Source organism: Polypterus senegalus, chromosome 6, assembly GCF_016835505.1.
Source record: "Polypterus senegalus isolate Bchr_013 chromosome 6, ASM1683550v1, whole genome shotgun sequence".
Classification (NCBI taxonomy): Eukaryota; Metazoa; Chordata; class Cladistia; order Polypteriformes; family Polypteridae; genus Polypterus; species Polypterus senegalus.
Genome location: NC_053159.1, coordinates 37,583,058 through 37,598,370, shown reverse-complemented (window position 1 = coordinate 37,598,370; position 15,313 = coordinate 37,583,058). Strand labels below are relative to the sequence as shown.

The following is a 15,313-nucleotide window of genomic DNA, read 5'->3' as shown; positions in this document are numbered from 1 at the left end:
GCATTTTTTTAACCACATCCAGAATTCGTGGTTTTTCACAATTCGTGGGTGCTCTAGGAACGTAACCCCCGCAGATTTTGGGGGTGCACTGTATACTGTTTGAAATTGGAAAAAATCTCATTCTTACTTAGAGGATGTGTGCAAATTAAATTTTAAAACCTGGCACAATCTGATAAATAACATTTTAGAATAAGCATTTAAATTAGAGAAATGGATTTTCTCCCCTTTTTTTCTCTCCCCATCACTTAAAATTTTACTGTCTGTTGGCCTCTTTCTCATGGGTGGGAGTTGATTTGAACTTAGTTTTGTTAAGTTTGACTTGCTTGTATGGAATGCTACTTGCTTTTAATAAATTCAATAAAACATTAAAAAAATGAGTCACAATTTTGTGTAAAAGCATGTGTTTGCAATGTTAAGGAAAACTGGTGTCCCAGAGGAAACCCACGTGAACACAAGAAGAACCTTCACACAGTGGGCATTCATGGTAGGAAATCAGTTCATTTAATTTAGCCTGCATACAGTGCATCCAGAAAGCATTCACAGCGCATCATTTTTTCCACATTTTGTTTTTTTACAGCCTTATTCCAAAATGGATTAAATTCATTTTGTTCTTCATAATTCTACACACAACACCCCATAATGACAACGTGAAAAACGTTTACTTGAGGTTTTTGCAAATTTATTAAAAATAAAGAAACTAAGAAATCACATGTACATAAGTATTCACAGCCTTTGCCATGAAGCTCAAAATTGAGCTCCGGTGCATCCTGTTTCCCCTGATCATCCTTGAGATGTTTGTGCAGCTTAATTGGAGTCCACCTGTGGTAAATTCAGTTGATTGGACATGATTTGGAAAGGCACACACCTGTCTATATAAGGTCCCACAGTTGACAGTTCATGTCAGAGCACAAACCAAGCATGAAGTCAAAGGAATTGTTTGTAGACCTCCGAGACAGGATTGTCTCGAGGCACAAATCTGGGGAAAGTTACAGAAAAATTTCTGCTGCTTTGAAGGTCCCAATGACCACAGTGGCCTCCATCATCCATAAGTGGAAGAAGTTTGAAACCACCAGGACTCTTCCTAGAGCTGGCTTCCTAGAGATCGCTCATCTATACTGAGCGATCGGGGGAGAAGGGCCTTAGTCAGGGAGGTGACCAAGAACCTGGTGGTGACTCTGTCAGAGCTCCAGAGGTCCTCTGTGGAGAGAGGAGAACCTTCCAGAAGGACAACCATCTCTGCAGCAATCCACCAATCAGGCCTGTATGGTACAGTGGCCAGACGGAAGCCACTCCTTAGTAAAAGGCACATGGCAGCCCGCCTGGAGTTTGCCAAAAGGCACCTGAAGGACTCTCAGACCATGAGAAACAAAATTCTCTGACCTGATGAGACAAAGATTGAACTCTCTGGTGTGAATGCCAGGCGTCACATTTGGAGGAAACCAGGCACCGCTCATCACCAGGCCAATACCATCCCTACAGTGAAGCATGGTTGTGGCAGCATCATGCTGTGGGGATGTTTTTCAGCGGCAGGAACTGGGAGACTAGTCAGGATAAAGGGAAAGATGACTGCAGCAATGGACAGAGACATCCTGGATGAAAACCTGCTCCAGAGCGCTGTTGACCTCAGACTGGGGCGACGGTTCATCTTTCAGCAGGACAACGACCCTAAGCACACAGCCAAGATATCAAAGGAGTGGCTTCAGGATAACTCTGTGAGTGTCCTTGAGTGGCCCAGACTTGAATCCGATTGAACATCTCTGGAGAGATCTTAAAATGGCTGTGCACCGACGCTTCCCATCCAACCTGATGGAACTTGAGAGGTGCTGCAAAGAGGAATGGGCGAAACTGGTCATGGATAGGTGTGCCAAGCTTGTGGCATCATATTCAAAAAGACTTGAGGCTGTAATTGCTGCCAAAGGTACATCAACAAAATATTAAGCAAAGGCTGTGAATACTTATGTACATGTGATTTCTCAGTTTTTATTTTTAATACATTTGCAAAAACCTCAAGTAAACTTTTTTCACTTTGTCATTATGGGGTGTTGTGTGTAGAATTCTGAGGAAAAAAATGAATTTAATTCATTTTGGAATAAGGCTGTAAGATAACAAAATGTGGAAAAAGTGATGCGCTGTGAATACTTTCAGGATGCACTGTATATTTATGATCCGAGAATGCTATTAAAATTTACAAATACATTTAAAATAACATGCAATGACTGGTAATACTGAATGTAAAGTATGCATAAAAATGCATACATATAGTATATTGATTTATGGTTTAGTTTTGTTAATCAGGGCCCAAGTGCTGTGGAGCGACAGAGATACCCATTTATTTTCAAATCCAAAACTTATGACAGTGATTTATAATTGCTGAGACAAAAATGAAGTGTTTTGGTTATAAAAACAGTATAATCAAAGCTTTTCAGGTCTCAAAGGCTGAAATCGGGGGAATACAAGTTACCCAAATGTTCAGACAGACTCTTCGTAATTTACTAACAAATAAATAAAGGCCAGCATGGATCAGTAGTGACTATGTAACAGGTTTATGTAGTGTGAACAACATATTGAAATATTCTTGACTGTAGAAACACGCTGCTTTCTAATGTCCTTCTTTAAAATTTGTAGAATGTATCCTAGAGTTCATTGATCATAGAATGCCCTGTTTTTTCAGATATTTGCATAATGTGTTACAGGCTGCTATTTTAGTACTTTGTGATTCCCTGAAATTGACTGATTTATTACATAGAAACCTTTACTTATTAGTGCTGTAATTTTACTTTCAATAAGCATAAGTGAAATACGTGTAGTAGACTGGCTAAAATAAAAGTATGGGGGGCTGAACTCTTCGTCTTGCCCATCCTGCGTAAAGTATTTAGTGTGAATAAATTCATGATGACCTACTTTTTGTGTTGGTATTGCATGCTATGCTTTTTTTCTGTGGGTGTTTAAGTACTGCATACTTTCTTCCATACCAAACTGCATCAGTTAATGCTGTTGTGAAGAAAATGAGATTCCTCACATTTGTAAATGTTCTAGTGGCTATTTTTACACTAAAGTGTAGGCAGTTATGACATGCTTCACTCTCCAGAGAAAAGCTGCTTCAGAAATCTATGGACTGACAGTCTTAGGGAATATTTAGAAAATCCTTTGTCTTGTATTAATGGAAGTGTATTTGTGAATTGTTTTATGTACCATCTTATGCAGGGTTGTCTTTTCCTGAATCCCCCTGCCCACACCCCTTTTGTTGAACTGCTGGACAATCTCTCTTTATGTCCTGCTTAATGGCCCTTATAGTGTGGTGATATGCAAGGCAAAAGGTTTAAATAAATGAACGCTTTAGTTTAATGTTCATTTTTATGAGTTTTGTTCAATTTATATTAATGCACAGCTCAAAGATAATGGCAAGCAGCCCGAAGTTAAATGCTTTGTAATGCTTCAGAGTCCCTGCCTCCCCAGCTATCATCACCCTTGACATCTTACACTGAGACTTACCATTTAACTTTTGCCATTCATTTTCTTCATTTCTTTGATCGTGTTGTTAAATCTTCTCTTTTTTCATTTTTGTGTTTTACAGTTGATGGTCTGTGCTTCCTGATCAATTTTGGAGCCTCCCCCTCCTCTCCCTCTCCTCCTTTTCCCTTCTCACCCTGTTCCTCTTGTATTGGCTTTGAGTGCCTAAGAAGTCTGAGCTGCACCTTCCTTTTGGACTACTGCCTTGTCCTATCTTACCCTTCATTTCAACATGGAAGTTGGCATGCGAGTTGTACGTGGCATGGACTGGAAATGGAACAACCAAGATGATGGTGAAGGCCATGTCGGGACCGTGGTGGAGATTGGCCGGCAGGGAAGTACCACTACACCAGACAAAACAGTGGTTGTACAATGGGATAGTGGCACCCGAACAAACTACCGCACAGGTTACCAGGGTGCTTTTGACCTGCTCCTCTATGACAATGCACAGATTGGTATGTGGCTTAGGGAAGGGTGGGTGGCTTGACAAGCTAAGCAAGGTCTTTGATTTGGCTCCTAAGTAAAAGTAATAAAGCAGAATGTAATCAGTTTTCATAGAAGAATTTTGACAGTGAAAATAAAATACATTTTAGGTTTTTTTGAAATTTAATAAAATAAAGTACTGAATATTGCATCTCCTGTTTAACACATTTAAAGTTTAACTTAATTATGTATAACTTACACTTTTTATTTTATTTTTTTATTTGTATTAATATTTAATCTTGAATTCCTATCTTACCCTTCATTTCAACATGGAAGTTGGCATTCGAGTTGTACGTGGCGTGGACTGGTTCCAGTGGTTCCAGTATCTGTACGCAGTTGGAGTGGTGATTGATAGTTGACTGCTAAGCATTGAACCAAGTTGCAACTTTTCAGATCTTAAACTCTGAAACAGGTTGTCTGAAGCATTTGGTGACTTTTTTGGTTAATAAGAAGTGATGATACCAGTATACCTATTGTGACAGATAGGGTGCGCTGTCGTCCCCTTGAACCCTCGGACCAGACGCCAGACACCAGATAAAAGTCCAATAATTTTCTTTATTTGGACAAAGCAATGCAAAAAGCACCCTCCACTCCACAATACTCATAAACTAATAAACAATACAATTCTCAATAATCAATACTACAAACAATTCTCCACTCTCCCAGATGCGTTGTCCCCTGCCACCCGACTCAGCTCATCCGTCTAGGATTCACAGTCTCTTATAGTCCTTGACCCGGAAGTGCTTCTGAACTCTCTGTCCAAGTGACTTCCTAGAACTTCCGGGTCAGATCAAAACTCTTCTTTTTCATCCCGGAAGTATGTCATTTCCTCTGTCGCTGTGTCTAAGATGTACTTCTGGGTTATAGGTAAAATAAAGTCTCTGGGCCTCCCTGCAGCAGCCCCTGGTGGCCCCAACATTATCCAGCAGGGCTGTACAGGAAAACTCCAATGTCCATGATGCTCTGTTGTAATTTGGGGCACCTCCACGCCACAGGGTGGGCTCAATCTGGCGGCCTGGGGGTATTGGCTGGGATGAATGGCCAGCCATATTCCACACTATGTCATTGATATTTTCATTTTCTTTAAGAGTGATTTTGGAGAATTTTCTGGCAGATGTATTATCTTTTCTTTGTTGAAAAGACATGAGTTAACTAAGACAGTGAGAAGGAAACTGTTTTATAAGGGAACTGCCACAAAGATCTAGAAAAACATTATGAGATTGATTAGCTTAAGAAAAGAAAGAAAATGAAACACATGAACACTTTGTATTGCTGAATGAAGGTGTATACAGTATGTAGAAAAAGAATTGACCCTTGCAAGGCTACTGATACTGCTATATCAAGTAAAATTACCAGCAGAGGGTGCTGTTGTGACTTGTTTAAAATGGACAATCCAATGTACAGAGTTGCTGGGACTGCAAATGTCTGAGAGACCAATAAGATGGCAAATAATTGCTTTCTGTGCTAGTGACTGAAGGCATACTGGGGAGCAAAAGGCCGAGATTAAATTCATTGGACATTAGTCATTAATTTCTATCACTGCAGCATCACAAATAATTAGAAAGGAGTATGAGTAGTTACCAGGGTTTTGTACCGTGTTAGCCATTATGGATGTAGTAAGAAGTCAAGCAGAATGACACATCTTGCCTGAAAAAGGGGCCTGAGTTGCCTCGAAAACTTGAATATTGTAATCTTTTTAGTAAGTCAGTAAAAGGTGTCATTTTGCTTGATATCTCACTACAAAAGATTATCAGAAAAGGCATGGCCTTTTCTATTGGAACGGATTATTTCATACAATTGGGTCCATAAATATTTGGACAGAGACAACTTTTTTCTAATTTTGGTTCTGTACATTACCACAATGTATTTTAAATGAAACAACTCAGATGCAGTTGAAGTGCAGACTTTCAGGTTTAATTCAGTGGGTTGAACAAAAAGATTGCATTGCATTGTATTTTTTAACACAATCCCTTTATTTCAGGGGCTCAAAAGTAATTGGACAAATTAAATAACTGGAAATAAAATGTTCATTTCAAATACTTGGTTGAAAACCCTTCGCTGGCAATGACAGCCTGAAGTCTTGAACTCATGGACATCACCAGATGCTGGGTTTCCTCCTTTTTAATGCTCTGCCAGGCTTTTACTGCAGTGGCTTTCAGTTGCTGTTTGTTTGTGGGCCTTTCTGTCCGAAGTTTAGTCTTCAACAAGTGAAATGCATGCTCAATTGGGTCAGGTGACTGACTTGGCCATTCAAGAATTTTCCACTTCTTTGCTTTAATAAACTCCTGGGTTGCTTTGGCTGTATGTTTTGGGTCATTGTTCATCTGTATCATGAAACGCCGCCCAATCAATTTGACTGCATTTAGCTGAACACCTCAGAATTCATTCGGCTGCTTCTGTCCTGTGTCACATCATCAATAAACACTAGTGTCCCAGTACCACTGGCAGCCATGCACGCCCAAGCCCATCACACTGCCTCCACCGTGTTTTACAGATGATGTGGTATGCTTTGGATAATGAGCTGTTCCACGCCTTCTCCATCCTTTTTTCTTGCCATCATTCTGGTAGAGGTTGATCTTGGTTTCGTCTGTCCAAAGAATGTTTTTCCAGAACTTTGCTGGCTTTTTTAGATGTTCTTTAGCAAAGTCCAATCTGGCCTTTCTATTCTTGAGGCTTATGAGTGGTTTGCACCTTGCAGTGCACCCTCTGTATTTACTTTCATGCAGTCTTCTCTTTATGGTAGACTTGGATATCGGTACGCCTACCCCCTGGAGAGTGTTGTTCACTTGGTTGACAGTTGTGAAGGGGTTTCTCTTCACCATGGAAATGATTCTGCGATCATCCACCACTGTTGTCTTCCGTGGACGTCCAGGTCTTTTTGCGTTGCTGAGTTCACCAGTGCTTGCTTTCTTTCTCAGGATGTACCAAACTGTAGATTTTGCCACTCATAATATTGTAGCAATTTTTCGGTTGGGTTTTTTCTGTTTTCGCAGCTTAAGGATGGCTTATTTCACCTGCATGGAGAGTTCCTTTGACCACATGTTGTCTGTTCACAGCAAAATCTTCCACATGCAAGCAACACACCTCAAATCAACTCCAGGCGTTTTATCTGCTTAATTGATAATGACATAACAACGGACTTGCCCACACCTGCCCATGAAATATCCTTTGAGTCAATTGTCCAATTACTTTTGAGCACCTGAAATGAAGGTTGTGTTAGAAAAATGCTTTAGTTGCCTCACATTTTTATGCAATCTTTTTGTTCAATCCACTGAATTAAAGCTGAAAGTCTGCACTTCAACTGCATCTGAGTTGTTTCATTTAAAATTCTTTGTGGTAAAGTACAGAACCAAAATTAGTAAAAAGTTGTCTCTGTCCAAATATTTATGGACCTAACTGTAAAAGTAAAAGGTTGATTTCTAGACAATTTATACCCATAATGAATCCACTATCAAGCATGGGAAACATCTTGATTTTTCTGTCTTTCTAACAAACTGTTTATGATTCTCCAGGTGTTCGCCATTCCAACATTATCTGTGATAGCTGCAAGAAGCATGGCATCATGGGGATGAGATGGAAGTGCAAAGTCTGCTTTGATTATGACTTATGCACTCAGTGCTACATGAACAACAAGCATGACCTGTCCCACACCTTTGAGCGCTATGAAACCGCACACTCCCAACCGTAAGTACCTCTGTGATAACACTGGTAAATACCATACACTCTTTCTTCTTTATTTTAATATTGAGCGTGAAAAGGAGAATTAGGATGTTTCTAGAATGTGAGATATTAAGGCACTCTTAATGGCACTACAGTAGTACCTACACCATATGGTTTCATGATCTAGAAGATGTATGCATATCTTGGTTTAAGCATGCAGGGCATTCTGTATTAATTCTGTGTGAGGTGCATCTACTGTTGGTGGGGACCATGCTGTATGAGATCTGATATGTTACCTTTCCCAGTTCTTTTCTGATTGGAGATTTTATTGATGTAAGACATGTGCAATTAATGTTTGCACTCCACTTAACTCTATAACTGTGGGGGTTGGGCTACAGTTATAAGAAATATTGAAGTTGATGAATCTTTTCAGTATAAAACTAGTTAGAAATTGTATGCATGGCATAACATTTATATCCAGTGAGTGATTTAGTTAACTGTTTTGAAAAGCAGAGCTTTTTTTCCTAGTGACTTCATCAAATAATTGACTATCACATTTTGCTTATTAAGTATTTATAAAAGTGAGTCATATTCAGAAATAAACAACAATAACAGAAAAACTTAGAGCTAGATACCACAAAACTAACATTACTTATTAACACAGAATTATCAATAAAGAAAATATTACTCAGATCATCTGACATAAAACAAAATTAGTATTTGTAGAATATCCCAAATAGGTTTGTGGGACTGAAATAGCTTTCATAGACAGTGGGTCCAACAGAAGTGATGAAAATAATGGTATCAGTTGGTGTACTATTGTTAATTATTGGTTGTGAACTGTGTACAGCTAATTATTGGCTGTGAAGTGTCTACTGCTATTTGGAGTTCAGATTTCTTAAACATAATGTTTTTGAAAATAGTATCTAGTGGAGATTTAAAATCTCTGAAATCTCAAGGTAAAAATGTTGTACTTAATAAATTATAGTATCAGAGAAAATTTAATCTTTATGATCTGCATGTAGCACATCTGTGAAATTGTTTTTTTGTTTAACAAAAATCAGAGTTTATTTATTGTATGCATTATGTGACACCAAACCGTAGCTACGGTGCATCCATCCATCCATTATCCAACCCGCTATATCCTAATAACAGGGTCACGGGAGTCTGCTGGAGTCAATCCCAGCCAACACAGGGTGCAACGCAGGAAACAAACCCTGGGCAGGGCAGCAGTCCACTGCAGAGCTACGGTGTATGTTTCATTAATTTCTACATAAGTTGCTTGTGTTTTTTACTTTTATGGTCACAAACATCATGCATCAGTATGATTTTAAGAAACAGGAGAATTAAGCTTCTGAGTTATGCACAGCCAAAAGTAAGCAAGACCCTTCAGTGTTTTTCCTATTTTGCTGTCGGGAGTAGCTATCGGACAAGTAAAAGACTAAAATCTACAAAAATACAACTTGAAGTAACCAGTAAATCTGAACCAGTTAGCAAATCTCTAAAGTTTCTCGGGACGTTTTTCAGTTTTAGTAAAGGGAATTTTTGAATTTTAAAAAATGTGTACAGTGTACTATATTTAAGCTACTGTATTTCAATAAAATTGATCATTCCCAACACATGTTTTGAAGAATTAGTGTACTAAATTTAAACAGAATTGGTACACTGAGAGCTAGCTGAGTTGTTTCACATGAACAGACAGACAGACTGATGGACAGATAGAGAAACATAGCAGTAGGTGTATTTCTGCTAAAACTATAAATCATTATATAAAACTTTAAGTAAAGAGTGACATTACAGGAGTGTCCTGAATTATTAAAGAAGTTGGAAAGGCAAAATTGCATTCTGCTTTTCTGTCCTGATGGTAGCATTTCAGTTAATCAAATGATCTAGTGCACTTTATTAGTAACACCTGGGTTAACCTCTTTAGTAATACCTCTTCTCAGCTACTATGGAAGTGGTAACTGTGTTTGCTTTGTTATATATGTGTTCTTTTTATGGTCTTATTTTTTGGTGAATAAGTAATGACATAACATCGTATGACTGTGCTGCCTTTGAATTAATAATAAAAGAGTAAAGTATGTTGTGATTTATTCAGTTTTAACACATCGTAAGAACTAGGTGATGGTTAGTTATGCCCTGATACGTTACAACTAGTGGCGCTTTATCCACTATAGGCAGTAGGGTGCAGTCCCACCTGTTTTTGCCAGCAAGATATAAGAGCGTAAATTTACTTCAAAGTGATTACTTATTCTTTATAGAATAAATACATTCTGATTATTTAATTTATATTGAGTGATGTGTTTGTCAGAAATTAGGTTGTTTATTGAATCAGAGAATCCAAGTTTAGAAATTACTGATAGTCATAATCTGTATTAGGTTATCTGCCTGTGCTGTGGAGTCTTCTAACAGAGCCCTGAGGAGACCATCTGCATATCCTGATTCAAATTAAGGCACTGTTCATTAGCCAATCAGCAGTGCAGTTTTAGGCTAGCATTGTGTACGGGGTTGAAGGGAAGAAGTCCTTGGTGTGCAATTAGTCTGTAGTCAAGGGAAAGGATTAGGGTGGAACTTTTGTGGTCTGCTGCTGTGGTCTTGCACACATAACATCTAAGTATGCTTTTGTCATGATAGTTGCATGCTCCACTTGTTGGGTGCTAAGTGGCGTGGCTTTTGTTTGAAAACTGTTGAAGAGTTCTTATATCTAAGATATCCATATCCTAATTAATATCATTTTTCATAGCTGATTCCACAGTACAAGTGTAAGATTTCAGTGTTCAGCCAACAATATGCACTAATGAAATCCTCGTTTACCACAAGGGTATTTTGCAGACTATATAAAATCTCATCATTTAGGTACAATACAGAAAATCATTGGAAACAACAGTATGACTGACTGTACATGCCTACTGGGAAGGGAATCCATGCCATGCTGCTAGATACAACCATAGAATCGGAACAGGTTGTGCTTTTTTTTTCGCATGTCTACATACCAACCTTTTGGTAACATAACTATGAATCAGAAAATACTCGAAACAACATGCATTAATGCAAGAACCAATTGCCTGCCCTCATAAAAGCATGATGTTGACATCGTCTTATGTTAAAACAGTCAAAAACATTTTTGGTAAATGCACCTATTTATTAATTTTTATACTAGCACAGTAATTTGAAAACCCCGGACCCTCCTTGCATGCTTTGAGATCATTATACAGAATCATCATTTTAGAATGTCTTTATATGGCAACTTATTTATTCATTCATCCATTTACTGATTAATCCAGCTAGTTTCTTAATTGGCAGACATACAGTTGTGTTGTACAAATTGGGATAAATGACAGTCCTGAAAAGCAGTATGATGAAATGTAAAAGTCAACTCATCATTCCTTTACGCCTTTCTGGTAATATGAAAGAACCTGTCCTTCAGCCTAATCAAATGTTGTCAGCTCAAGGTTCATTCATCTGCAAAGTCACAGAGCAATGATTTCACCACTGCACTAGTCCTGCTGATAAAGTCCTGCAAAGTCGTGTAAAGCAAGTGCTAAAATAAATCATTTTACATTTTATTGGTACATCGCATTTGAAATGCATATTTAACAAAATCACTGCCCACAGAAAAAAGAAGCTGCAGGATCATTCATTATAAACAAAAGCACTTTGCACTATTTTTTGTGCTAATGAAAATATTATAATTGTATCAACTACCTCTGTCTCAGACCTAACAACAACTTAAAAGGCATATTATTAACTCATTGTAAATGTTTATGTAAAAAGCTATGATTTTTAAAAATGTATCAAAACATCAGTATTTTCTAAGCTGTTTTTCAGGGTCCTTGGCCACTTCAGACATCTGCAGGGTTACATCTTTTGACTTATTGTCATGCAGTTCTATAGTTGGATAATGTTGGCCCACTCATATAAGTGAGCATTAATTAAAAATGATCAGCCTATCCACTTTCTAGGTCTTATTCTGGGCACTGGGACCCAGAAACTATCCAGCAGTAAGTAAAAAGTGTGAACTACCCCCTGGATGATAAATAAGACTACAGAGCACTAGGCAGAGCAGTTACTAGGCACATGCAAAGACACAAGACTAACAAGCTTGGCCTGGGTACCTAGAGAAACCCAAACTGACATGAGGAGAATGTGCAAATACCAGAGAGACAGTGACTTGGACTGGGAATAGAAACCTTTTACTGAAGCTATCAGGCAAAAGTACTAACTGCTATGCTGTAATGATCAGGATGCTAAGGTGATTCTAGCCTAAGTCACTATTACTCATTTTATAAGGAAATTTGTTTACTTAATGGGTTCTCACTTATTTGTCATCTCTGCTTAATGTCCTTTGCAACAAAGGTGCAAACTTCTTTGCCCCCACTTCTTTCCCTTATTTATCCTTTGTAATTCTCTTAGATGAAAACAGCTAATATGAATTAATTAAAACAACAACAACATTTATTTATATGGCACGTTTTCATACAAACAGTAGCTCAAAGTCCTTTACAAAATAAGGAATAGAAAAAAGACACAATAAGAAAACAAAATAAATCAACATTAATTAACATAGAATAAGAGTAAGGTTCAATGGCCAGGGGGGACAGAAAAAACAAAAAAAACTCCAGACGGCTGGAGAAAAAATAAAATCTGTAGGGATTCCAGACCATGAGACCGCCCAGTTCCCTCTGGGCATTCTACCTAACATAAATGAAACAGTCCTCTTTGGATTTAGGGTTCTCACGGAAGGGCTTGATGATGATGATGGTCACGTAGACTTCTGCCTTTTAAATCCATCCATCATTGTTGGAGCATCATGAAGCTTTGAGTAGGTGGCGCAGGCCACCACCACAAAGAAACCGGAAAAAGAAACAGAAAAGAGAGTAGGGGTCAGTACGGATTTTAGAGCCACCATGAATAGTTATTATGAAATTGAACATACAGAGTATCAGGATTAAGTTAAATTAAATTAAATGAAGTTATAAAAGGCCATGTTAAAGTAATGTGTTTTCAGCAGTGTTTTAAAGTGCTCTACTGTATCAGCCTGGCGAATTCCTATTGGCAGGCTATTCCAGATTTTAGGTGCATAGCAGCAGAAGGCCGCCTCACCACTTCTTTTAAGTTTTGTTCTTGGAATTCTAAGGAGACACTCATTTGAGGATCTGAGGTTACGATTTGGAATATAAGGTGTCAGACATTCCGATATATAAGATGGGGCGAGATTATTTAAGGCTTTATAAACCATAAGCAGAATTTTAAAGTCAATCCTGAATGACACAGGTAACCAGTGTAGTGACATCAAAACTGGAGTAATGTGTTCGGATTTTCTTTTCCTAGTTAGGATTCTAGCAGCTGCATTCTGCACTAGTTGCAAACGATTTATGTCTTTTTTGGGTAGTCCTGAGAGGAGTGCATTACAGTCGACTGAAAACAAACGCGTGAACTAATTTCTTAGCATCTTTCAGTGATATAAGAGGTCTAACTTTACTTATGTTTCTTAAGTGAAAAAATGCTGTCCTAATGATCTGATTAATATGTGATTTAAAATTCAGATTACAGTCAACAATCACCCCTAAGCTTTTTACCTCCGTCTTGACTTTTAATCCTAATGTATCCAGTTTATTTCTAATAGCCTCATTGTATCCATTATTGCTGATCACTAAGATTTCAGTTTTCTCTTTATTTAACTTGAGAAAATTACTATTCATCCATTCTGAGATACAAGTCAGACATTGTGTTAGTGAATCAATAGAATCGGGTCATCAGGTGCTATTGATAAGTACAGCTGTGTGTCATCAGCATAGCTGTGGTAGCTCACGTTGTGCCCTGAGATAATCTGACCTAACGGAAGCATGTAGATTGAGAATAACAGCGGACCCAGGATAGAGCCTTGTGGAACACCATATCGATATCATGTGTCTTCGAGTTGTAATTCCCACAACTAACAAAAATTTTCTCCCTGTCAGGTAGGATTCAAACCAATTTAAGACACTGCCAGAGAGGCCCACCCATTGACTAAGGCGATTTCTAAGAATGTTGTGATCAATGGTGTCAAATGCAGCACTCAGATCTAAGAGGATGAGAACAGATAAATGGCCTCTGTCTGCATTCACCGCAAGTCATTTACTACTTTAACGAGTGCAGTTTCTGTGCTGTGATTTGTTCTAAAACCCGACTGAAATTTATCAAGAATAGCATGTTTATTTAGGTGGTCATTTAACTGCATAATGACTGCCTTCTCTAGAACTTTACTTAAGAAAGGCAGGTTAGAGATGGGTCTAAAATTTTCAAGAGCGAGGGTCAAGATTATGTTTCTTAAGTAGGGGTTTAACTACAGCAGTCTTAAGACAGTCTGGGAAGACCCCGTATCTAATGACGAATTTACTATGTCAAGAACATTATCAATTAGCACGCCTGATACTTCTTTGAAAAACCTTGTTGGTATTGGGTCAAGGATGCAGGTGGAGGTTTTAATTGAGAGATTATTTTTGTAAATCAGGTAAATCTATCCTAGTGAAAGAGTTTAATTTGTTTATAACAGGATGCTGGGGTTTAGGAGGATCCTTAGTGTTGGAGGGATATACTATGTTATTTCTAATATCATTAATTTTTGATTGAAAATACAGCGATAGCCTCACAGGTTTCACTGGAAGCACTTAGGAGGCATTCCTTTGAGTTACCTGGGTTTAGTAGGCGATCAATTGTAGAAAATAAGACTCTGGGATTACTAGCATTGTTATTTATAATCTTGAGAAATAGCAGCGTCTCTCAAGACGGACAGTGTTATTGTATTCTGTTATTTTGACTTTTAATATTTCATGGTGGATAGTAAGTTTAGTCTTCCTCCATTGACGCTCAGCTCTCGGCATGTTCTCTTTAAATCAGACACTCTTTGGGTCTTCCATGGTATAACAATGCTAGAAGATTTTTCACTGTCTTTTCAGGTGCAACTATGTCAACAGCAGCTCTCACTTTAGTATTAAATCTTTCCACCTTACTATTTACATTATCCTCGCTATTATAGCTGGCACTATAAACGGACTGATTGCTTAAAATGTTTGTAAGTTTTAAAGCTGCTGCGAGTCAAAGAAGCGTTTTTAACAATATGCTTCTCATGAGTGTTTTTATCATTATTTCTATATTAAAAGTAGAAGAAAATGGTCTGATAGACCAATATCAATGATCTGTTTTATATCAACTTTCAGTCCTTTAGTAATCACTAAGTCTAATGTATGACCTGCTTTATGTGTAGGCTGATTTATGAGTTGTCTCAAATCAAAAGAATCCAGGAGGTTCATAAATTCTTTTACTTTTAGATCACACTGATTATCTATATGAAAATTAAAGTCGCCAACTATTAGGAGTGTGTCATAGTTAGTAATTAAAATTGACATTAAGTCAGAGAATTCCTCAAAAAAAAGACGCGTTATATTTTGGAGGTCTATACACGGATAGTACTAGAACTTGAGAATCTCCATGAATAACAACGGCGAGATACTCAAAGGACTTGAACTTACCAAAACTGACATCTTTACATTTTAATCGCTCGAGTAAATGTTAGCCAATCCGCCCCCTTTTCCCTGGCGGTCTGACGAGTAAAACTGTAATCCGGGCGCAGATTCGATTAAAAAACGCGCGTCTGATTAAGCCATGTTTCACTAAGTGC

At 38.0% G+C, this 15,313-nt stretch overlaps 1 protein-coding gene across 1 annotated transcript in view; it reads left to right on the top strand.

Annotated features, from left to right (window-relative positions):
• Positions 1-15,313, top strand: part of mib2 (MIB E3 ubiquitin protein ligase 2) — a 209,762-nt gene that overhangs the window by 91,955 nt on the left and 102,494 nt on the right. The window contains exons 2-3 of the mRNA XM_039755849.1: positions 3,575-3,965; positions 7,506-7,677. Of these exons, the coding sequence (XP_039611783.1) occupies positions 3,743-3,965; positions 7,506-7,677 (395 nt within the window). The 5' untranslated portion in view covers positions 3,575-3,742. The remainder of the gene's footprint in view (positions 1-3,574; positions 3,966-7,505; positions 7,678-15,313) is intronic.